Here is a 25,742-nt window from a genome sequence, read left to right as displayed (position 1 = left end):
GCTCGTCTCCACCTTTTATGGTAGACAGCTTTGGCGGGACCAAGGCCAGCTTCTGGCAGGATGCAGCAGACCCTTCCTGCCCGCCACACTCGAGACACAGCCCGCAGGGGACGGGCAGTGCGGTCGAGGGTGCGGGGGCTGATTGCGGGGTCGGTTTCGGGCGCGGTGCCCGGAGCGTGGCGCGTCCCGCCCCGAGGGGTGCCGGGGAGGGGTGTCCGCCGCACGTCACGGCCGCCCGCGATAAAAGCCCGACGGGGAGGGAGGCAGGAGGAGAAGCGCGGAGCTGGTCGGGGCGGCAGCGACCCGGTCGCCGGCGGGGGAGGCGGCGGCGGCTCGCTCAGCGGCAGTTCCCCGCCGCGCTCCGCTGCTGGACGTGTTCTCATCGCGGCTGCCCTCTGCAGTGACTGGGGCAAGGCCGTCCCTGCTGCCCCCGGCCCCGGCTCCTGCGCGGGCCTGGCGAGGAGGTGGTCGGCGGAAAGAAGCTGGCTGCAGAGGCAGGAGGCAGCCGCCACCGGAAGGGTAAGGGCGTTGTGGGGGGGCCGCCCGGCGGCTCGCAGCAGCATCCTCCCTGCGGCGGGGAGTACGGCGGGACACAGACCCCGGCGCATGCGGGGCGACCCGGCCGGGGAGCGGGTCGTCGGGGTCGACAGCCCCCCGGCTAACGGGGCCTGGGCGGCGCGTCAGAGAGAGCCCGGCTCTGCCCCCTTCGCTGCTTTTTGTTTCCCTCGCAGCGGCTGGGTCCGGCGCGGTCGGTGCGGCGGGATCCACGCGTTTTCACCCAGGCACCCATGGCGTAGGAGTGACCATGGCTTTCCCACCTAGAGCACTCATACATGCAGTAGGCAGTGTTGGTATATGCTGTTCTTGGAAGTGGTGCTACTTTCCCAGAGTTATTTCTGCTTTCCTTTGTTTGGTGAATAGACTAACCTCATCAACCCCCATTTGCTTTCTCGAGTTGAATACTTCCTTCAGGGTTTTGGAAATCATTAAGAAAAAAAAAAAAGACTTTAATCAAAGTCGTATTTTGAAATGTACCAAGAGGGAATATTTCATACCAACTTCATTGTGTTTTTCAGTTATTATTTTGGCAATGGATGCAAGCCTTTTAAGTTACTTTGTTCTTATATTCCAGTACTGGAAGACCTTATCTACAGTCTAGTCTTCATTGATGTCTGGCTCCTTTTAAGTAGCTATGAAAGGCATGCTTTCTTGCATGAAGGCAATGAAATGTGCATGCCAGTGTACCATATAAAACAGCTTGAACAGACTAAAGTTCATAAGGTTGAAGATAAACTATCTTCCCAAATCAACAGTGTATACTTACTAGAGTAAAAACAGAGTAGCATCCTGGTTTCTCCCCCTAAAACAGTGTAAAACTATACAAACTACAGTTGTTGCTTAGTAAGTTCATACAGGCCAGCGATTCAGTCTCCAAATTACATTACTACTCTCTCTTATGTATTTACAGCCAACAGACCTGGAAAAAAGACTTTATCTTGGAGCTAACTCCTGAGCATTTTGAGATCATTCATCATGAAGTATGTAGTACAGGAATGGCTCAGAATAACAACCTTGCTATTCATAGCTCAAGAACTTTCTGCAATGGTTCTTCCCAATGGCACGCTCTTAGAGGAACTTTTGGAAAAGTACATGGATGAAGATGGTGAGTGGTGGATCGCCAAGCAGAGAGGGAAAAGGGCTATCACAGACAGTGATATGCAAAGTATCTTGGATCTTCATAATAAATTACGGGGTCAGGTGTATCCACCAGCTTCCAATATGGAATATATGGTAAGGAAAAACTGATAGTGACGTGCAGAAAGAAATGTTCTTAGAATGGTTGCTGTCCCTTTGTAACACAATATACTTTCAGTCTTGGCTTGCTTGTTTTCCAGTTTAAAGCACTTGTTTCTTGTTTGTCTTTTTTTCTTTTGTACAGAGGTGAACCATGAGATAGAAGTGCCTGCTTGTGGATCAAGTGTTATGTCCCACTGATACTAATGGTTTTAATCTTTCATAGCTCTCCTGAATTTAAGTGTCAGTTCTTCAGTGGTAGTGTTCAATTTCCAAAATTACATTACTCAAAGTAGTTGATTGTGACCTAAGAAGTTACCATCCAAGAAGAGTTACTGAACTCTGAACTTTCAAAATAACATGAATACTCTCCCATGCTTCTAGTTTAGGTGGAATTTCTGAGCAAGAAAGTCTGCTGTTTAATTTGGCATCTGTTACTGGACAGGAGTCCTGTATTTTCCCATGTTAAATAGATTAATAATGTAATGCATAATTTATGTTTGTGTTTTTCCCTTAAGAAACATCTATATTTGGTTTATTATTAGTAGACTTAAATCTCCCGTGGTTTTGAACTTTGATTTTATGCCATAGTTCAAGGCTAACTCTGTCTGTCCTTGCTAATTAAATCAAATCAGGTCATTAGAGCTTTGAAGAAGTCCAGAGGTCTGTCAAGAATGGACAACTTTTCCTCTGTATTGCTGTTTCTGCAGAAAAGCACAAATCTTTTTCCTGTGTCCACACTGTATATTATTTGTTTATCTGACCAGGCACCAGAGAAATAGCATTACTATAGGTTGGGTTGTTTATACCAAATATTACACAAGTTTCCCTGACACTACATTGTCAGGTTATGACAAAAGATCATACTAACACATTTCAAGATGTAGATGTCTTTCAGAGCTTGGAGTGGTGTCTGTCAGCTTGGAGATCTGTTTGAACTAAGCATATATGTGCCCTGGAGAAACTGTGCTTATTTAAACCATTAATAAAGGCAATTTAACTTAAGTTTACCTATATGAATGTTACTACATTAGACTAAGAGCCATCAGAGAATAAGTTACCATGTTTCATCTCCAAGTAAGGGGATGATAATATCTGAAACCCCTGTAACTCCTTCAGTTAAAATAGTCTGCACATATCTGGTATGTTTCTGTTATGACTTTATCAGACCTTTTTATAATAAAGGTTAGCTTCTTGTTTCCAGTAACCTAAGTTGATTTATTTCTGGAAAACTTAAGAAAAAGCTGTCCAGAATTTTTGTAAAATAAGAATAGGGAAAACTGCATTGTTTTCCCATGTTAAAATACCGTAACACTTTTCCCTGAGATTCTGTGAAAGGGTAGCTTTGATTTTTAGTTAAGTGCTTTTTTCCATTCCTGATGATATTCTACATTTACCTGCATTACATATTTTGAAAAGAACTTGGATATGCTCCTTGGAGTTGTACTTTTGACAGCTGTATTCTTCACAGATTCCTCCTGCACTGTGCACACACTTTGGCCTAGACTTTGTATTAGGTCTACATCTGGAACAAATTTTTGTTGTGTTGTTGTTGTCTTTTTATTTCTGTGCTCCACTGCGACCCCTGACCCAGAGTACAAGTAGCATGGAAAAGAGATTACACAATTTTAGTACTAAGGAGATATACTTATGTCCTGTTACTCAGAATGGAACAGCAGCTTTCAAGAGAGTGGGATTCAATTTTGGGATAATATCCAAGGGAATCAGGGATTGAGGTGGGCAAAAGTTTAGGATTTGTGAATGGGAAGGGTCTGTGTAAAGAATCTGGCCAAAGGAACGGATATGTGTTCAGAGACAGAGACCCATGAGCAGGACATGCATGGAGGCTGAGAGTCTGGTCAAGAAGTTGTTGAGAAAACAGTTCTATGGAGAGAAAGAGCATTTGGTGAATAGATGTGGTTAGGGGGAAGAACTGTGACTTCCTAATCAAAGAAAATTTGGAAGCAAGCATTTATGGAGAGAGTTTAACATCACAGAAGTTTGCTAAGAGGCTCTACAAAAAGACTGAACCTGTGAGTGAGTAAGGGAGATTGTATGTGGAGGAAGCTGGCAGGAGTCAGTATTGGGAAGTGAGAGGATAATTTAGGAGACAGTGGAAACCCTCCACTGCTTGAAAGAAGGAGGAAATTATGGGATTTCTGATTGTTTGAATGTATTGTTTAATAAGAGTGAAATTTGAGTACAGAATAGTAAATGTGGTGTGCAGCCATAGATTGAACAGCAAAGAAGGAACAATAAATGATAGCTCATTAAGGAAGCATGGTTTGTTTTGTGTAAAGTGATTCCTTTGGAAAAACTAGTATAATCATAGTGCATTATTCATATTGACATTATATTTATTGCATAATTAAATTACTTGAGACAAACTCTATTCTGTCATTTCATAACTTTTGACAGGTATAGCTGTATAAGTGTTACTGCTAGTTTTCTGTCCATAATTAAAGCAAATGCCTGTTTTGACACTTTATAGAGAATTTATTTTTCTAGATTCATATCAATAATAGGATGAACAAGTTCCAGTTTTCCAGGTAAAGTGATAAGCACTCTTAGATCTGTTTTTCCAAGGGTCTGTGGCCTCTGGGTTAGTTTTGTGATTCTTTTTTAGTTTGTATCTACTCACCCTAGATATGTCTAAGGAACAGAAAGTTCTCATGGTTGTCTGAATTTACCAGATGACAAATTCATCTTCACAAGTACTGTCACTCTTTCAGTGAGCAGTGAGCAGGATAAGAGCATGTGAAAAGAGAAACTCCTTCAGTGAAACCCCCCAGCTTCCAGCAAACAGCAGCTTAGGGACGTCCAAAATCTGCTGTTATACTTTTCGTGGCCAATAGTCTTGGGTGGAATTTTCTTTTATGAATCTGAATGCTTTTGAGTCCATTTGTATTCTTTGAATCCATGGCATCAAGCTGCAGAGCATTATATATTTAATTATGGTGCTTTTTTTTGTAAGAAATAATAATTTCCTCAATGGTCACATCTTTTCAGCTGGAGAGTCCTACTCCTCTTAATTGAATAATGTTCTATCTGCTATGGTTGTACTGTTTTCATTTTAATTCAAAGAGAAAAAAAAACAAATTCTTGATACTTATGGCATGCACAGATACAGTTTTTTGCTTCCTAATTATTTCTAAAATTCTTCTACTTTTTTCATTGTGATTGAACTAAAGCTGACATTTTCATAGAGATATTCACAATTACTCCAAGATCTTTCCAGTGTGCTAAGAGGTCATTAACTACACTACAGTGTATGAATAGTTGTCTGCAATCTCCAGCAATGTTCTCATTATTTTGCATGTGTTCACACTGAATGCTATCTGTCATTTCATCTTCCAGTCACTTATTATTAGTGAGGCTCCTAACTCTGTCTTTTATTTTCCTATTTTGTTTTTAACTACCTTAAGTGGTGAATAACATCTTGCATTCTTGGGCTGTTGTGAGGAACATATACAGCAGAGGACCATGGACACATCTTGCAGGGAATTTGAAAAGTTATTTCATATTCTTATCTCTGTTTTCTGTCTTAGAATCATAGAATCATAGAATAGTTAGGGTTGAAAAGGACCTTAAGATCATCTAGTTCCAACCCCCCTGCCATGGGCAGGGACACCTCACACTAAACCATACCAGCCAAGGTTTCATCCAACCTGGCCTTGAACACCGCCAGGGATGGAGCATTCACAACCTCCCTGGGCAACCCATTCCAGTACCTCACCACCCTTACAGTAAAGAATTTCTTCCTTATATCGTCTAAACCCCTGCTGTTTAAGTTTCAACCCGTTACCCCTTGTCCTATCACTACAGTCCCTAATGAATAGTCCCTCCCCAGCATCCCTGTAGGCCCCCTTCAGATACTGGAAGGCTGCTATGAGGTCTCCACGCAGCCTTCTCTTCTCCAGGCTCAACAGCCCCAACTTTCTCAGCCTGTCTTCATATGGCAGGTGCTCCAGTCCCCTGATCATCCTCGTGGCCCTCCTCTGGACTTGTTCTAACAGTACCATGTCCTTTTTATGTTGAGGGCACCAGAACTGCACACAATACTCCAAGTGAGGTCTTTTATCACTTTTTTTCTTAAACTCATCATTCTTAATTTTAGTCATTTATTAATTTTTAAATAATTTAGGAACTTTGTAGGCAGCTTAACTGCACTTAGTCCTCTTCCACATGTTGACACCTTCAAAGTTTAATACATTCAGGGAGGATTTCATATTATCTGTGTATTTAGAATGTTTTTTAATGTTCTCCATGGAATCATCCCATGTACGTCAGCTTTTAGTCTGCGGTTTCTCAGGATCTACTGGACACTTTTAAAAATATTACTACCCACACTCTGTTCTCTGTTACTGTGGTAATGAGGCCATTTTAGGAGAGATTGTGTACCAGATAGTAATTCTGAAGTTCCATGATTAAGTTCTTCCAGATTCTTGAAGGATATTGTCAGGTCCTGGCAATTTGATGCTGTTAATGTATTCAGTTCAATCTAATGTGTTTTAAGTCTGATGTGGTTCCTCTAACTCCACTTCTGTCTCTTTCTCCGTAGAGAAGGATTCTGACAAGAGAACCTGTGTAAGCTCCTCTGTAGGGAGCTGTAGTCCAAGCAATTCAGTTAACTTCTCTGCAGTGGCTTTATATGACCTTCTGACTGCATGTTAGATCATTCTTTCCTAAACATTTTATTTCAATGCTGAGAGAATTCTTGAATTGTCAACATTATGACTTACATAGGGAAAAAAAACAAATATCTTTTTTAAGGCGATGATGAACAGTGTGTCATGAAAATGAATGGCAGATACATGCTGTATATGTTTATTGAGGTCTCTCCTCATAAGAGAGATGCTCCAAACCTCTGATGATCCCTGTTGCCCTCCACTGGACCTTTTCCAGTAGCTCTTGTACAGAGGTGCCCAGAACTGGACACAGTACATCATACATTCAATTTTAAATCATTCTTTTACTACTGATTCCATGACATCATGCATATTTTCCCAAACAAATGAGTAAGTCAAATAGCTCATGTGAGACCTGTATTCCATGCATGTGCCTCTATTGTACTGAAAAGTGCTTAGGTTCCTATTTTGATAGATAGCAATGCATTTCAACCTGGTATGTCTCAGCAATTAGCCACACACTGCATTTTGTAATTACTGTAATTAGAGAACATTGGTGTCCTCTAGAGCAAGGAAGTCTTTGCTTATTTATAGTTGTCTTTTGGCCAGGTCCTGCTGATAAATGCTAGGGATGTCATTAAAAAGCTTGTGCCTTGCTTCTATAAAGTTTTATTTTGCAAACCTTGTGAAGAAAGTACAGTCTTCTAGAGATACTTTTCAAAAAGTTCAGAATGCAGTAATTTATTTGCTATATCTGCATGGTTCTTAAGGGCAGTTATGGATAAGTACTGAATCCATATTTTGTTTACAGAAAAAAAAAGAAATATATTTATTCTTACTTTGTGTTGTTATAATACCTCTTAAGGTCTTAATTTTAAAAACTGATAGTGATGTGATGAAAGTGCTGATACCAGGTAACTCCTTTCAAAACCATGACTGACTCATGACTTCTGAGGGGCCTTGTGTTTTAAAAGGCTTAAAGGTTTGCCTTTCCATTTCAGTAACTTCATGAAAACTTCAGAAAAATATTAATAGTGACTGTAAATACTTCTCATTCAGATTTTTCTTATTTTTTCCTCAGGCAAATTCCTTCTGTATTTAAAAACAAACCATTGGACTTTTGATCATATGAACCCAATAGCAGATAGAACTCTTCCATGAATAATAATGAAACTTTCATGTTATCGTAGTGACTGAACAGGGATAGGAATAAATTATTGGCTATTTTGTGATGCTTTTAGATCCTATGATCTGCATAAGTCTGAAGGTAGAAATTTCTCTATGTGTATCTGTCAGCTTCCAGCTGAGATTTTTTTGTCTGAAGTAAACTTAGGAGAGTTGAAATAGCATTAGGAAGAATAGAGGAAAGCCTTGTAGTATACTTTACATGTTTTAGTGTAGTGCACTTACACATTTTGGTGAACTTTTATGTGCTGAATAGAAGTGCCCTGTTAAATTTCCTGGACCTTTCTGACAAAAGTTGTTCATGTCTCTGTTTAGCATATCTTGTCCATTTTGCCAAAACTCTTCAGGGATGCTTGGTAAAAGACAATTCATGTTCCTTTTGAGTGAAGGACTTTGGTTTGTGGAATCTCTGAAGTGGCTGCAGAGCACTTTGGGTGCCAAGAACAGAGCACCTCTTTTAGAGTGAACCTGCATGCTTTTCCTCTGGTTTTCCACTTTTCTGCTCCACTTCAAAGGTTGGTGGAAGTGCTTCAGCTCCTTTGCCTGTGCTCAAAGGCTATTGACACTGCATCAAAGAATACATTGACGTTGACTTATCCTCTTATTCTCTCTGGCAGTTTTAGCAAAGGATTGTGCAATGTGAAGTGTCCAAGAAAGCAAGTGGATAAGTCCATGGTATGACTTTTACTGATGTAATGCCAACAACAACTAAGCAACTCCAAGTAAAGAAACTGAAAGTGGAAAGTAGCAGAAAGGCTCTCTGTCTCAAAATTTAAGGGAGCGTTTCCAAAATAATTAACAACGTAGGACAGAAACTGTTCATCTTGTGTTTTAGCTGTCAGAGGCATTCTTCATCCTTCATATCAAAAAGATTATAAAAAATAATCAGTAGTAGTAGTATAAGAGCTTAAATACAAAATACAGTCTGAACACAGAATCAATAAGATTTATAAAAGTAGCTCCGTGTAGCCTTCGTCTTTATGATATCTGCCTGGGAATTTTCTTTAACTTAAGATTTTTTTAAATGGATATGAAATATTTCTTTTTTAGCATAATTTCATTGAAATGCTAGACATGAATTTATCCTCAGCTTTACATTTGGCTTAAGTACAGTGACTGCCATAGTTAGAAAAGTGTGATTTATTAAGAAGAACATCTTCTGTCCATACAGAGGACGTTTTTTATTTTATAGTAAAGGAAAATAACAGTTTCTATTGAGCTATTTCACTCATCAAATCCAGAATTTTGTCTGCGTGAATAGATATCACAATATATTTGCCCTGAATTCCCTGTTGGATCTCCAAATGATCAAGAACTCGTTTAATACATTTACTCTTTTTTCCTTTTTCTTTTTTTTTTAGGTTTTATTTAAACGTATTTCTAACAGTAGTAACAAGTCACATATGGTCAATGGGTGCTTTCTGGCAGTAAGTTCAATTCACTTATGTCAGATTACAGTGGTCATCTTCTCAAAGGATTCACTGTGAGACATATTTGAGATATTGTGGCTAATTCCTGTTCAAAGTCCAGGAAATTCTATAGCATCTCTAAAACTGCTGTATGAAAGCAATCAGTTATAGCTGGTTTATCGTAGCAATCACTACTAGGATTTGTGGTAAGGACCCATGCTCTGGTCAGTTTGTGATTAGCTATAAATACTTATGATAACTATTTGTAATGAATGTGTGTAATTCATAAATTGACAACAAAACTCAGAAATCAAGATCGGCGTTTACACTCTTGCTTCTTTTCCATTTGTGTCAGAATATAGAAGTGAATAGATGATTTTTAGTCATGTTCGAATAGAAAGTCTTTATGCAGTGCTTTTAAAAAGTAGCAAAATAAATGCACTGTTTCAGAACACTTTGGAAAGCTGAATATTCCAGCAAGGTTTTTTTAACATGCTTTGAATACACACAGAATAAAATGTGATTAGTCTTGTCTGCTGGTTCCTATTCCCAGTTTTACTTTTGAACAAAAAAAGCTCAAAACACATGAAACTCTAATAAGGAGATACTTCTAAATATTGATGCAATGTATTCAGTGTTCGGGAACAATTTTTGGCCTCATACCACTTTCATGTTTCCAGACCCACAGTTTTCCTGTTTCTTACTCTTGTCCAGAAGAGTAGCTGAAACCTCAAGGTCTATTCAGGGATCTCTGCCCAATTAAAGCTCTATAAACTCTAGTCTGCCACATGGTAGCGTGTAAGGTCCTTACCATTTTATTTCTAGACAGGTAGTAGTTCTCCAATGAAAAACAGATGCCTAACTTTCTTGCTAGTAAAAAGTTTAACAATTTTAGCTATTCTCTTTCTTTTTGCTGAAAGGATGCGTCAGTACTAGTCAATGTGGTTGGGTTTGTATATTCAAGGAGAGTTGTCTTGTGTTTCAGTACTCCTGAACTTTTGTGGTCACTCTGCTGTATACTGTAAGGGATCTTGAGCTAGTATGGAGGCCACATTTTTTTTGTATTCAAATGACTGAAAGTAAGCATCTCAGTCATGTGCTAATTCTCATTAGTTTCTATGGATTTCATTCAGCAGCCTTGATAAGGATCAAAACACCTCACCTAACCATAACTGAAAGTCAAACTGATGAAAACTGCCAACATCTATTCATTAAGAAGAAACCATGTCAAACCAATCTATTTTTTTTTATACGACCCACTAATTAACCAGCATAGTGTAGCAGAGGGGAGTAGTAGGTGTCATATTTTTGACCCCGGAAAGCTTTTGACACTCTTCACCCTGACATTTTTGCAAGTGAAAATTGACAAGCTCCCTGCTAAACTGGCAGATGATTGAAGGTATTGCTGCTGTTGGAGCCCATGCCATTTGAGTAAGCACTTGGGTTATGACTTATGTGAGCATACACTTAAAGAATACACTTGAAAATTGCAGAAGACATTAACATAGGCACATGTTAGGATTGTTTCAGAAAACACTGTAAGTCAGAACTTGACAAGTGGGAGTAGTGGTTTGGAAACAACATGATGAGACGTTTAACTGCAAGGTACGGAATAAGGAAGAAATCAAACAGGCAAAATATAAGGAATAAAACATAGAGGTAATACTGCAGTAAGAAGATACAGGAGTTGCACTGATTTAAAAATTAGTATAAGGCAACAGTCTTTGAAAGGAGATTTCTCTATGTGAAACTGGTAAGACCTTGTCTGAAATATAGTATCCAGTTTTAGCCATTTTTTAAGAATGGTCTAGACATTCTAGAAGGAATGAGAGGGATTAATTATAAAGACAGAATATGTGCTTTAGGGGTAAAAGTGAAAGAATAAAGCAGCTGAATTTGTTTAATTTGGGAAATAAGTAAAGTTTGTTAACAGGAGAGAGAGTGATTTCTTTTTTCCTTGGCAAAAAAACATCAGCTAGCATTGCAGGGCAGGAGGTTTGGGTTGCACACCAAGGAAATCCTCTTTACTCTTACAATAAAAATATTCCAGAAGAAAATTATTATTAAATATTATTCCGAAACTGCTGTTGTTAGTTTTGATTTAAAAATATGGATAATACACATATATTTGATTCTGGCTTAGAGGAAGAGGCTAGATAGATAGAGTCAACATCAGTATTTTGAAGTAATTTTCAGTTGTACCTTTCTGTCATTTTTCACTGGTGACCTGCAGCTGATTTCTAGTTCTTGACTGTATTTCTGGGTTACTTGCTCATGGCATTTCTCATTCTATGCTTCATCTTTCCCCCTTTTTTTTTTTTTTTTTTGTTCTCAGTGTCATTAAAGAATACAGTGGATTCTATTAAAAAGTAAATAAATGCCTATACTGTACTGTGGTATTTACTTTACCACTCTCTCTCTATATTTAGAATATATACAGCAATGAGGTATTTATACTACGCCATGGTAAATGTTTACTTTCAGTGGTGCCCACTGTACTTACTTTTCCATCTTTCCTGAGCTTAAATTTTAGCTTTTTTTTTTTCTTTCTGTACAGTCCCTTTCCATATAATTTTTTCTTCCTTCCTACATATATGAAGGGCTCTCCAATTCAAACATTATCTTATTTTATTTTACTTTTTCACTGGAAAACGTTTTTTGAACTACTGAGCTCTTCAGTTCTGTTGCAATACTGGTTGGTATAATTGTACGTAGGCTCACTTAACGCTTTGGATGAGAATGTACTTGTTTGATCTAACACACAACAGAAATGGTGGGAGTCATCTCCCACCACAAGTTTTTGATGTCTGTGATGTATATGTTTTTATTTGAGCCAGTCTTTTTTGTAATTAGTAGAGAAAAATGAGAATTTCCAACACATAGTTTATCTCAATTAAAGGTGGGTAGCTAAAATTACCTCCAGCTAAAATTACCTCCCTCTACAGATGCTTATTTGTCTATGTAACTGCAAAGGTAATTTGGATAATTAGCTCAGATATAGGTATCTGCTTTAAGACTGTTTAAATTCAGGGGAGGTTAATCCCTGTGTGGAGTGATTAGTTTGGCTGTTGATGAATTGTAATTTAATCTGCGGTATCCTCACAGAAGCATCAGCTCCTCCATAAGCAGAACATTGGTTTCAGTCTATGCGCTACTTGAACCCCATGTTGACAGAGGTTAAATACCACAGTTTGTAGTCCAGTCCACAAAGCTAAACAAATGTTAGATGCGGTTTATTTTAATGTGATACATTGTAAACCAGGAGCATTCTGAAGATCCTTATTGCAAGCAACATTCCTGCTGGAAAACTTCTAACCTTCTGGGGTAGAAGAAAAGTGGGCAGCTGGAGTCGGTAACTGTTATTACCATTTGGTTTAATCTGCCACCTGGGTGGTGGAAAACCTTCTGGGTTTAGCTTCAGCTGATCTAGCATATGTGGAAAGTTTATGAAATGCTGATAGCGCCATATCCATGGGAAACATATCCATGGGAAATATATCCATGTTACACTGGGTTTTAATAGGATACTGATGAAGGCAATGCCTGTGTTAGTGAGTGTTGTGGTGCCACAGGAGCAGGTATGTAGAGCAAAAGAATTGGTGCTGAGGACTTGACATTCATGCTGTCTGTATTTCAGTGGTTTTAATTTTGAACTGGGATTAATCTGTGTGGACTGAATACCCATGAACAACTGCAAAGTGTTAGATGTGCTCCTGGAGCACAACTTGCGTTTTAGCTGGAAGAGATCCAGTTTGTACTTCAAGAGTGCTTTGTGATACATAGTAAGTGGGAGTGATCAGGACTTCTATTTCGAAAGCGCATTCCTGTTCTAAATTAAAAAAAAAAATCAAAACAAACCAAAACCCTAATCCACTTTGAGTGCAGTCATGGTGGTATTGCAACCTATTCTAAAAGATTAGCATTGTTTTCAGGCTGCTGTCTGCACGAAAGTGAATGTTTTATATAGTAGATCAGTGTGAAATCTAAGAAATGCAGCAAAAATAGCATAAATAATAACTCAGTTGGTATGCAAGTTGTTTTCTAGAGCTGAAGCAGGAACACACTTCTGATACTGTAAGGCTGAAGTATATAGAGCTAAATGTTTTTCTCTTACAGTAAAATGGTGTTTGCAGGGACTGGAAAGTCAGCCAATGCTCCTGCTGTGGGTAATGGCTCAGGTGAAATAGCTTTTAAAATAGCAGTTTTGCTGTATGGGTATGCTGTTGTGGATAGCAGAAGCGTCTGAGCTATAGACTATGATGACTTGTGAGTGATAGACTGTTCAGAGTACATGATAAAATTTAGTCTTGAGCAGCACTGAGCCTTGACCCTTGGTTTTTATATGTGGATGATGCTAACTGTAAAGACCAAAACATGTTACCTCGCAATGGGAAGAGACTACTTCCTTTAGTAGACAGCTATTGCAGAGATGGGGAGGAAAGAGAAAGGTTTTTTTGCTCATCCATTATCATGATGTCAAGAGTGGTCGTAGCTACCTAGTTACATACCTCTATTTCCCTCCCTCTCAGGTAGAGCAAGTTTACATCTGCAACTTTTTGAGAATTTCATATTGTACTTTGGACACTGTAGGGCAAGACAGGTACAAAACAATACATACCTGTCCTGGGTTCAGCAGTAGCAATCATTTTTTCTCCTTCTTAGTAGCTGGTGCAGTGCTGTGTTTTTTGACTTTCGGCCTGGGAACAGTGCTGATGACACTGATGTTTTTAGTTACTGCTCAAATGTTTAGTCTGACCAAGGACTTTGTGAGCCTCATGCTCTGACAGGGAGGAGAGGAAGCTGGGAGGAAGCAGAGACAGGACACCTGACCCAAACTAGCCAAAGAGGTATTCCATATCACAGTGCGTCATGCCCAGGATGAAAACCTGGAAGGGCTAGATCACTGCTCCGGTTGGGCTTGGTATTATCAGTCAGCAGATGGTACTGTATTCTCTTCCCTTGTTATTTCCTTTATCATTATTATTGGTGGTAGCAGCAGTGATTTGTGTTATACCTTAGTTACTGGACTGTTCTTATCTCAACCCATGGGAGTTACATTCTTTTGATTCTCCTCCCCACCCCTCCAGGAGCGGGGGAAGAGCTGGGAGTGGTGAGTGAGCAGCTGCGTGGCTGGGCTTAAACCATGACAATATCCAAGTCTAGGAAAATGGTATATGCTACACCATTTTGTGCACTACAGTCTCTTCAGTTCCATAGTTTCTTCCATGATACTGTTGAATACAGGGTTATCATTACAAATACAGCTTTCTGTCTTATAAACTACATTTTCTCATCTTAAAATTTTCAAGATAGCCTTTGGTTCAGTGTTTTCTAAACTTCTGCATATATAAATAATTTAAAAAGTGAAGTTTCATTATGTGAAAAGTTGATCCCATTATTTTATCTCCTTTCTATATCATACTTAGGCTTTGAATCTTTCCTAATTTCAGCTTTCACAGCTAACTGTATGTGTATAACAAATTAACTTCTTACAACTGCAGTCTGCAGGCTTCATCTTACAAGTCACACATTCGCGGCTTTAACAAGTCATTTAACAGTTTTACAAGTTTATGGACCTGACCATAACTAGAGAGACATTAATCCATTATATTTCATTCTATATATAATATTTCATCTCTATTTGGGTACATTTAAACTCTAACATAGTCTTGAAGATGAAACAATGGTAAGTCGTACTTGAAGTTTCATGACCTCATCTGAAAAAACTGGATCCAATTAAGCATTGGCTGGAAGGATAATAGCAATTTTTTCTTATGACAGACTGTGCTAGGTGTACGTGCATGGCATCCATGTCAGGTAGTTTTTCTGTGTGGCACTGAAAATAAGGGGTTTAGGTGTTAAAGGCTAAAGAATAAATGAATGGGTCCTTTCCTCTATGGCACAGAGAGAAAATTTCCTGAATAGCTGACTTGCTTGTATAATACATGCATTGAGAAGGTAAGCAAGACAAGTTGCATCATTTGCTGCAAATCCAAAATACATATATGCAAGGCTTTTGACATCTGATTCATGTCTCAGAACCTCTTGCAGTTGGGGTTATTTGCAGATACTGTGTGTTTGAGTTACACATTGTGAGTGGGTTAATTCAATCCTTATACAGCAGAAACTATTTACTGTGATATTTCTGATTATTTTTATCATAAAATGTTTTATTCACAATTTCTCATAAAAATTTTAAGTGATTAAACTTAAATGAGTGTATGAAATGTATACTTGGAAGTTTTGTATTTTTTATAAAAATATAACCTGTCTTTTAACTCCATAATTTAAGTTCTGATCTATGAGACAGTTCCCATGAAATAGTATCACAGGCATTTTACAAAGGTACTGCAATATGAATTACTCAAGTTTTAAAAATCATACTTTCTCTAGTGTTACAAAGATTAGCTAAAGCTGTTTTAGATTAGCACTAATGAACAACATTTGTTCAGCCTATTATAATACTTTTAAAGTTTGATTAGAGAAACGAAAATTTAAAAAGTTCAGTTGAAACAAAATTTGGTTTTAACTATTGGAGAATTATATTTTTTTGCTTTCAATGAAAACTACCAAAAGTTGTGATTAGTTGAGCTCTAACATTCCCATTACTTCATTCTTCCCTGTTCTTCTTTCATATATGTCATAAACTGATGGCTCTGTGAAGTTCCTGTCATTAGACCTGTCATTATGATGGACACAGTGATCAAGAAAGGATGATGTTATCACTGTCTTAATGGACACCAGGGTGGAATCAATAATGAATCAGCTACAAGGAGAGTGTACTATGATGAGGCTCACTTCACCAGAAACAGTAGTAAATAAAAACCACAGAAAGCACTAATGGGACAAATTAAAACTCTTAATGTAAAAAGAAATAGGATGATTACTTCATGGTGAGCCTTAAGCTATGACCTTTTTTGCTTAATTATTTATGCATATTCCTACCTGATATAATCTCCTGCACATATACCCATTCTTAAAAAAACTGGAGTTTGCTCCTCTTGGCTGATGCACTAACCTTTTGTGCAGTCAGGAATGACTGCAGTGGGTAAAAATACCCAAATGCCCCAGTCTCTTTGTTGATATTATCTCCTGCTCTATGCTTTGTGCAAAGAGCTTTGCTTCATTCCATCTGCTTAGTCATGAAGATTATTTCTTTACTGCAGCTAAGGTTGTGGACTAGAAACTTGGAAGTGTGCTTATCTCTGGCTAGACAAAGCAGGGGGGAGTAAGGACAATATTTCTTAGTGTGCATGAAGGCAGAGAAGCAGAAGAAGCTTTTTGAAAGACATCCAATCTCAACAGTACCTCAGAGTGTGGGTGCTCATCTGTCAGGAGGATTGAATTTAAGTTTTTCATCAAAAAGCTATTTTTGCAGAGTTCTGGATGGCTCTGTCACGCATAGCTATCATCATTCTTTAAAAGAAAATTTTGTTAAAGATAACTACTTCACAGGTTTGAGGAACTGATTCAAGCAGCTACTATTGACTGCGTAGCTTAACTTCAAAAAATCATTATTTCACTTAAAACAGCTGCATAAAAATTTGGAAAGTTGTGTGGAGAAAAACACCCAACACAACAGTACAATTTCTTTAACCACAACTGCTGTTTTAAGAATTGAAAATGTAGGGGGATGGCTTACCAGAGAATAGATTGTGGTATTCCGAGATTTATAAGAGCTAGAAGAAATTTTTGATGGCTTTTGAGGTAGGAATTTCTAAAAATGAGCAGGGGCCCACATTTTTGGTCTAATGTAAGTCTAATTTACCCTATATCTGTATTTCATAACCTGGTTGTAAAACCATTCTTAAAGAGCAATTATTTGGGAAATATATTTATGACTTGTTCATATTCAGAACTAAATCTAAGTATTACAGCATTTTAATCTGACAGTGTCATATATTCAGCAAAGACAAACTATAGTGGCTTTTATTTCAAAATGTTACAGTTGCATGATTGTATTGCAGAATGTTGAAACAATTGTCCTATCATTTATAAGACCAACATATATATGTGGAAAAGTGTGCAAATCTTGATGTTTTTTACAGTGGGTACAATAGAAAGAAGAACTATTAGTAATGGTGAGACAAAGAAAGGGAAAAGATTTATACAGACTGTCATATAAAACTTTCTGATTTAAGATTAGAATATTTTCTTAAAGAGATTAAAGAATGCTGTGGCTTATGACACTGAAATACTGGCCCAATAGGGTGAACAGAAAATTCCTACTGTTTAAAGTCAGTGGGGTTTTTATCCATATGCGTGTTAAAAGCTTTATTGTGTCATTATTACATGCTAGAATAATGCTGTCAAAATAAATGTTGCATTTTGTGAGTCAAAATGGACCCTATAAATTTTGTAACTGCTGATTATATTAATAAGACAAAATCAAATTTAATGCGTTAGAGACTTCTGAAGAAGAGAAGCAAGAACAGATATGCTAGGATTAAACTGAGTTATATTAAAGCCTTTACATAATCATGATCTTACATAACCAAGGATATATTTATTTTTAATGAGTAATCTGATTAATAAGGGGGAAAACTGCATGTCAAAATAATTAGAAAAATAAATTTTAGCACATGGAATTTGTCTTTTATGTTTGTGTATTCTTTGGCTTATACATGATCTCCAGTGTCTGCATGGAGATTTGGTTTTGGAAATACTGAATTAGTGTTGATTTAGATATCTAACAGTCTCCTTCTAAGAAATTCAGTCTGAACTTATGATGAAGTAATTGGGGTTCTATTCAGTTTCCTAACCTGAGCATTGATATCAGATAGTCAAGTATCTAGAAAGTGTATCTGCAACTATCAGGAGTTGTTAGAAGTCCAGCAGTGGTATGGATACTTTGCACCAGAGGGACCACTTTTAGCAGACCGCAGCTTAACACAGTGAAAATGTGCATACATAGTATTGTATAATTTCTTGCATTAGGAGTACATTTGTAATATACTTTTAAAAGAAATAAACTTGCATTTGCCTTTCAGCTATAAGCCTATTCTTCCATGTCCCTTAAAGAATAAAAGAATTAGGATGAGCAACTTTGAGAAACAATAATTCATAATCTTTAACTTGTCCTAAGCATGCCTCTTGCTAACATGAATGCCTTTTTTTGACAATCTGTCATAAAAATTAGTGGCAATCTTACTCTGTTTGTAATATTTTGTGTTTGTGCTCTAGTATTCCAACAAAAGCTGATTACAGAAGAGGGGTCAAAAATCACTTTCATTTCAGATAAACTGTTGGTTTAGAGGAAATAAAGCCTTATGTTGGAAGTGTGCTGGATAACACCCTTTTGGCTAAGAAAAGTACCTATTACTAAAAAGAACTCTCACAAGGCAGAAAATGTACTTAATATAGCTTGGAAAGTTGAACTAAGTCTTTCAGTTTCATATTTGCGCTTTATTCATTGCAGCATTGCTTCACATGCTTTCTAAAGGGATTGAAACTTTTTTTTTCTTCTGGTGAAAATGTTTTTTTCTTTCTTATGTAACACAAATTTGCATACAATTGGCAAGTCTTACTCTTTTATTTATTCCTCTGCCCTGGCTGGTAACAGAGGCTTCAAAACTGGACAATCCTGTTTTGTAGTTTTAAAGTAGGAGATATATATTTCTAAGAAGGTGTACCTTTCTTTCCTTTCAAATTTCAGACATGGGACACAGAACTGGAGAGATCTGCAGAATCATGGGCTGAAACCTGTCTATGGGAGCATGGGCCTGCAAGCCTTCTTCCATCAATTGGACAGAATTTAGGTGCACACTGGGGAAGGTAGTTTGAGATACTGTTTCATACTATATTTTTTAGAAATGTAACAAAATTTGCTTGTTATTTAAAGGGGGAATAATAGAAGCTACAACCTTTGAATGATCTAATAGACTACTACTGGCTTTCATAGGTACAGACCTCCAACGTTTCATGTCCAAGCATGGTATGATGAAGTGAGAGATTTCACATATCCTCATCCTCATGAATGCAACCCGTATTGTCCTTACAAATGCTCTGGTCCTGTTTGTACACATTACACACAGGTATGTAGATGGGTTTGGGTTTTGTCAGCTGTGGAAAAGAGTGGTCAAGACTTCCAGTTATGTTACTGTATGACAATGTAGAACATTAATATTGCAGCATATACCATAGCACTAAAAGCACAAATAGGACTTGTTTATTAGACTCCATAGTTACAAGCACTGGGTAGCAGTGACATAGAGTAGGGTTATCATACAAATCTTTAGATTCCCTCATCATAAATACTACTTCCTTAATAGGATTAAAGAAAAAGCTCATAAACCCCAGTGTTGAACTGAGTGTTGCTGCTCAGTGCACTTTACGTAATCTAGTCTCTGTTGCTGGTATGTTGGTATTTCTTTCTGCAGTGTGCTGAAAAAGCAGACATTTTAAAAAGAGAAAAAAGGTTTTCTTAGGTGAATTCCTCAGATCAAACAACATTTTTCTTAACATGTTGCTTTAACCTTAGCAAAATTTTTAAATTGCATAAGAACCGTTTTATTCGGTACTTCTGAAATCTGTATGCCTAGCCTGAATTTTTTCCAGAGGGGAACCAGTCATATTTTCAGTGAATTGGAAACACATGATCCACATATAATTTTCAATATAATATTAGAAAACTTCAAAATGATTAATTTTAAAATATTTATTTTGTTTACTTGAGCAATTTGCAATTGTAGGTAATTTTAAGACAAAAATTCCTCCATGTATTTATTTACCATTTCAAGAAAATACCTTTAATTACATTTATCAACTGCATGAGAAATCTGTGATGCATATATACGGTTCTTTGTGGTACTAATTCTTCACAGTACCTATCTCTATCAACTCCTAAGTCTTGCTGAAACTACACAGTTGTTTTATCTTGAATTAATAAAAATTTACCACCTGTCACATTTGTCTAATTTTAACATTACAGATTTTGTAATTCAGATTATTTTGAGATCTGCAATGAAAATTGTTTCAAGAGATGAATAAAGGATCACAGCCACCTTAGATTACAATGACATGAAAGCATATTAATATAAAATCTGAGTATTGAGTCTTTCTGATTTATTAGTGGTTTCTCTGAATAGCTTTATCATGTATGTTACCTGCTTTCACTGCTGACAATCATCTGTTCTCTCAGTCTAATCAACCTAAACCCCTCCTGGGTCCTTAGGTTGTACTGAGAGCTCCAGAGTATAGGAATCTAACCTTTAACACGTGATTATCTATTAATGTAATTCCAAGAATCAGTTCTTCAGATCATGTTTTGTAAATATTTTGCTACACTTTCAAATACATGCTTAGGCCATTTATGTAAAATGAGAGCCATGTCATTTTTATGAACAGAAAGGTTTTCTTTCTAACAAGGATATAGCCAAATGGCCTTTTGACAGTTGTAATTAAGTCACTTCAACCCATTTATAACAGAGTTGTATTTAACATCACTTTTGTGATTTGAGTTTTATATGTTGAAGTTGAGAGACAGTTTTGATTTTATGATAATCAGCTTTGGTTTTCACATATATTTCTCTTTCATTTTTCCATAGGTTGTTTGGGCTACAAGTAGCAGAATTGGTTGTGCAATTAATTTGTGTCACAACATGAACATCTGGGGGCAGATTTGGCCAAAAGCAGTCTATCTTGTCTGCAATTACTCTCCTAAGTAAGTAGGCTGACACCCAAAAATATCTTGAGGGGGCAAGATACTTTACAATAATACAGGAAATCTGAGAGGAAATCAGTCTGGGTTTTCTATTTTTTGTACTCTTACAAAGTAGAGCATTTTTTCAAATGCAGCTTTGGCCTGCACAAATACTCCTCTTATTTTCACTTTTCTGGTCTGTGTTTTAGCATCCACCATCAGAGATCTTTGTTGTAGTGTGATATTTGTCTGAAAAATAAATCTGCCTGCCCAGTGTGACTTTAAGGAATGTGTAACATGAAGCCCATTGTTAAGATCAAATTCTATAGGATATTCCTGTTAGGAAAGCTGAGCCTGAGCTCATGTAGTTGGGGAGTTTAGTCTTAAGGTGCTATGCCAAAGATTTAAACAGCATAAATAAAAGAATTTTAACAGCAGTTTATGGCAGTACTTCAGTTTTTGCTGCATGGACTTTTTAATTACTTCATGTGCATTTTGTATAGAATCATGGAATCAGAGAATCATTTTGGTTGGAAAAGACCCTCCTAATCAACAAGTTCAACTGTTAACCTAGCACTGCCAAGTCCACCTCTGAACCATGTCCCTAAGCACCACAGCTACACACCTTTTAAATACCACCAGGGATGGGAACTCAACCCCTTCCCTAGGCAGCCTCTTTCAATGCTTGACAACCCTTTCGATGAAGGAATTTTTCCTAATATCCAATCTAAACCTCCCCTTTTACAGCTTGAGGCCATTTTTTCTCATACTGTCACTTGTTACTTGGGAATATCAAAGCAAAGTTATGGTCTAAGTGTCTGCTGGTTTTCATCATTTGTCCACATACTAAATGCAGTTTAATGTTAATATAATTATTTATTTATTAAGCCATATTTTGCTAATTTTTTGTTTGTCTGTTTGTTTGTGTAAAGGGGTAACTGGTGGGGTCATGCTCCTTATAAACCTGGCCGCCCTTGTTCTGCTTGTCCCCCTAGTTTTGGAGGAGGTTGCAGAGAAAATCTTTGTTACAAAGGTATGCTCTATTTCAACAATACAACTATAAAGAGGAAGAGAAATTAAACCTTTATTTTGCCTTCTTTCCTCATTATGACTAGTGGAATAGAATATATTATGCATGTTCCCAAAGACCTGGTAGGGGCCTACTTTTTCTATGACGACTGAGATCATGTAATTATGATATATGAGGCTGAGCCTCACCAAAGGGAATGGAGTGTGCTGAACTCCTGATGGTTTAAGTGCTGATTGAGGGCTTTTAGTACACAAACATGTGGACTGTCTCTGCTATGTGTATGCCTTTCTGCAATTATAGTGGGAGCCTGTGCAGTCATTTGTTTATAGGGAAATGTTATCTCGGGCATGTAATCATGTGCATTACTGTAATATCAAGAACAAGACTAGAAGATATTACTAATTAAAATGTCAGCTTGGATGATTACTAACTTCTTACAATTTTCATACTTTAGAGAATTGAAACAGAAAATATAATGCAGCTGCTTTTTTGTTTGTTTGTTTACCCTTTGTGCAAGTAATTTGGCAGGTCTTAATAACTTTTGAAAGTTCATATGGACCATAGGAGCTGGATGAGTGTGACAAAATACCTTCCTTATGGTTTTGCTTAAGTGAGATATTGAGATTCAGTGATGAGTATTTAGTCATAGAATCATAGAATAGTTAGGGTTGGAAAGGACCTTAAGATCATCTAGTTCCAACCCCCCTGCCATGGGCAGGGACACCTCACACTAAACCACGTCACCCAAGGCTTCATCCAGCCTGGCCTTGAACACTGCCAGGGATGGAGCATTCACAAGCTCCCTGGGCAACCCATTCCAGTACCTCACCACCCTAACAGTAAAGAATTTCTTCCTTATATCCAATCTAAACTTCCTCTGTTTAAGTTTGAACCCATTACCCCTTGTCCTATCACTACAGTCCCTAATGAATAGTCCCTCCCCAGCATCCCTGTAGGCCCCCTTCAGATACTGGAAGGCTGCTATGAGGTCTCCACGCAGCCTTCTCTTCTCCAGGCTCAACAGCCCCAACTTTCTCAGCCTGTCTTCATATGGGAGGTGCTCCAGTCCCCTGATCATCCTCGTGGCCCTCCTCTGGACTTGTTCCAACAGCTCCATGTCCTTTTTATGTTGGGGACACCAGAACTGCTCACAATACTCCAAGTGAGGTCTCACAAGAATTATTTTAATTATGTTTGAATAGAAGGCTTAATTTTCAGATGTATGTTTTTATGAAACCAGCTTCTTTAATTACAAGTTATCTGTGAACTTGGTAGTTCTCTGTATAATAGAGATCCCATATTTGTTCTATGATTTTTCTTATGGCATAAAGATACTAAAACAGGAGTGTTAGGAGCATTTTCATACTTCAGGTGTGCTGCAGGTACTAGAAATAAAGATCTACCTTTTGTTAACATCAGAAACATACTTGAGATGTATGATTAATTTTTATATCTTAATCTTATGAAGCAGTGGAAAGTTTTCCTTGCTGTTTTGCTTTTATTTATGAAGATAAAGCCATGTTACCAAAACATGGTAAGGGATTTACATTCCACAAACACTGATTTCTTTTTTCCTGAGATTTTTTTAACTTTCCTTCCTGCTTGCTGAAACAGATGATTCAGAAAGGTCTTATTCTCCCCATGAACCAGAAGAGGAAACCAATGAGATTGAACGGCAGCGATCCAAAGCCCAGGATGCAACAACACAAAGCCGGCCAAGAGCTCATTCACCTTCAGGCTCCACAGGCACTGAGGACAGTGAGAAAAATGAAGTAATAAGCACACAGCAGATGTGTAAGGAATTTACCTTATTTGCAAGCGGTCAACAGATTTGAATTACACTGTACCAAATTCATTGCAGTGAAATTGCTTTTTGCTTGTTTTAGCTCAGATTGTTTCATGTGAAGTAAGGCTAAGAGATCAGTGCAAAGGAACAACTTGCAATAGGTATGGTAAATTTTACAGTTGTCATTCTGAGATTATTTTAAAAGGCTCTATTTGTTTGTGAGCTGGAATACTTTCCTTTTTTGTAATCCCAGGATTTTAGACCAAGTTGTGTTTTATTTTCTTAGGTATGAATGTCCTGCTGGCTGTTTGGATAGCAAAGCCAAAGTTATTGGAAGTGTACATTATGAAATGGTAAATATTTTAAAATTAGATTCTGCACCAGTAGAATGTTTAATGAAATATTTCTCTGTTGGAATGCTGGTTAAAAACATATTAAAAATGGATTTTGAAGAAATCAATATTTACCAAAAATAAAAGCCTGCACCTAATGTTTAAGATCACATCAGACAGTCTAAGTTTGCATCTGCTGTTCTGTGTATATTGTCCAAATATACTTTATACTTCTTATACATGCACAGAAGTAGAATTTTTGTGTCTACATATTTGCATGTAAATATGTGAAGGTGCTGCAGCAATTTGTGGATGCAGTCATATAAATTATTTGAGTAAGAAAGATAGGCCTACTTGTGTAAGCTTAATGGTAGCTGAAAGTATATTTTTTTTTTCTGTAGAACTAGAAAAACAGTGTAGGAAGTAATAGCTGTTGTGAACAAGTATACCAGAAATGAGTATAGTTTGTCTCCAAATAAGGGAAAGTTGTATTTTCTTTGTCTGAAATAATACCTCCATAGACAGTATCAAGCTTATTAGACTATTTACCAAGGTTTTAATGACACATTGTAGTTAAACCCTGGGGGTTTAGGTGAGTTTTTTTTTTTTGTGGGGGTGGGGGTTGGTTGGTTGTTTTTTCACAAATTTCAAAGTAAAATAGTGACTTTGTCTGACATGGAACTGCTTTTCTTGCTGTGTTTTTCAGCAATCCAGTATTTGCAAAGCTGCCATACATTATGGCATCCTAGATAATGAAGGTGGTTGGGTTGATGTCACTAGGCAAGGAAGGAAAAATTACTTTATCAAGTCTTACAGAAATGGCATTCAGTCAATTGGGTAAGTTTTCTTCAAATGTGTGGAAAGTTTTTCACCTGTTCCATTGTATTTCATACAAAATATTTCACAGTAATATCATTTTGTTCATACTTTTTATCCTAAAGAATATAAAAATGCTGTAAAAACGCACGTGGATATGCAGGTATTTTATCCATTCTGAAACTTCAGCCTAGTGTTCAATGATGGGCAGAAGAGTGATGCATTCATGATATGAAAGAAGGTGAAATGATTATCAAAATCATGTGGGCAGTAAGTTAGTATTTGTAGAAATATTCTCAGTATTTGTAGGATTAAATTAATTGATTTTTTTGATGTCTATATATTTATTATAGAAAAAAGGGACTATTCACTAGGGGCTGTAGTGATAGGACAAGAGGTAATGGGTTAAAACAGGTGAAGTTTAGACTGGATATAAAGAAGTTCTTTACTGTAGGGGTGGTGAGCACTGGAGTGGGTTGCCCAGGGAGCTTGTGAATGCTCCATCCCTGGCGGTGTTCAAATCCGGGTTGGACAGAGCCTTGGGTGACATGGTTTAGTGTGAGGTGTCCCTGCCCATGGCAGGGGGGTTGGAACTAGATGATCTTAAGGTCCTTTCCAGCCCTAACTGTTCTATGATTCTACGTTGTCACTGAAGTGGCTTTGTTTTGGACAAAGCTGGTAATATTTCAAAGGTTGGACCATGGATGCCTTGCATATGAACAGTATGAGCCAAGTAGGTAATATACCTCTTCCAATTTGTTTGATAGTTTCATCACAGTTCCACAATTTACATATTATGCTCCAGTATTTTTCACAATTTCTGCTTAGGCCAGTGGTGAAATAATACTGCATACTATGGAAGCCTCATTTGGAGGTGTACTACATTGTTCAGGTGCATGCCTTAAGACAGGTATACAGAAACAGATCCAAATACTTGTTGACATGCTAAAAGGAAAACGAGTGAAAAAAGGTGTAGAAGTGAATACTTGTCTGTTTCCATATGTAATCATCCTGTGATGGGACAACATCAGTATTTGTATGTTTAAATCTAAGATAGTATTAGGATTTGCAAATTACATTTCGCTATATTTTAATATATTCTGCAGAGCTGTACATTGCTG

The 25,742-nt window shown here is 37.5% G+C and overlaps 1 protein-coding gene across 2 annotated transcripts in view; it reads left to right on the top strand.

Annotated features, from left to right (window-relative positions):
• Positions 1 to 284: 284 nt before the first annotated feature.
• The window catches only part of CRISPLD1 (cysteine rich secretory protein LCCL domain containing 1), a 39,931-nt gene continuing 14,473 nt past the window's right edge, over positions 285 to 25,742 (top strand). The window contains exons 1-10 of one of the 2 annotated variants that reach the window (XM_034064390.1): positions 285 to 519; positions 1,469 to 1,791; positions 18,672 to 18,790; positions 18,918 to 19,050; positions 20,563 to 20,678; positions 21,590 to 21,690; positions 23,302 to 23,481; positions 23,574 to 23,634; positions 23,760 to 23,826; positions 24,512 to 24,642. In XM_034064390.1, the coding sequence (XP_033920281.1) occupies positions 1,534 to 1,791; positions 18,672 to 18,790; positions 18,918 to 19,050; positions 20,563 to 20,678; positions 21,590 to 21,690; positions 23,302 to 23,481; positions 23,574 to 23,634; positions 23,760 to 23,826; positions 24,512 to 24,642 (1,166 nt within the window). In that variant the 5' untranslated portion in view covers positions 285 to 519; positions 1,469 to 1,533. Of the gene's footprint in view, positions 520 to 1,468; positions 1,792 to 18,671; positions 18,791 to 18,917; positions 19,051 to 20,562; positions 20,679 to 21,589; positions 21,691 to 23,301; positions 23,482 to 23,573; positions 23,635 to 23,759; positions 23,827 to 24,511; positions 24,643 to 25,742 lie in introns of those variants that run through there. The other variant, XM_031050552.2, reaches the window with a different exon arrangement.

Source organism: Melopsittacus undulatus, chromosome 1 (assembly GCF_012275295.1).
Source record: "Melopsittacus undulatus isolate bMelUnd1 chromosome 1, bMelUnd1.mat.Z, whole genome shotgun sequence".
NCBI lineage: Eukaryota > Metazoa > Chordata > Aves > Psittaciformes > Psittaculidae > Melopsittacus > Melopsittacus undulatus.
This window is presented reverse-complemented; position numbering and strand designations above follow the sequence as displayed.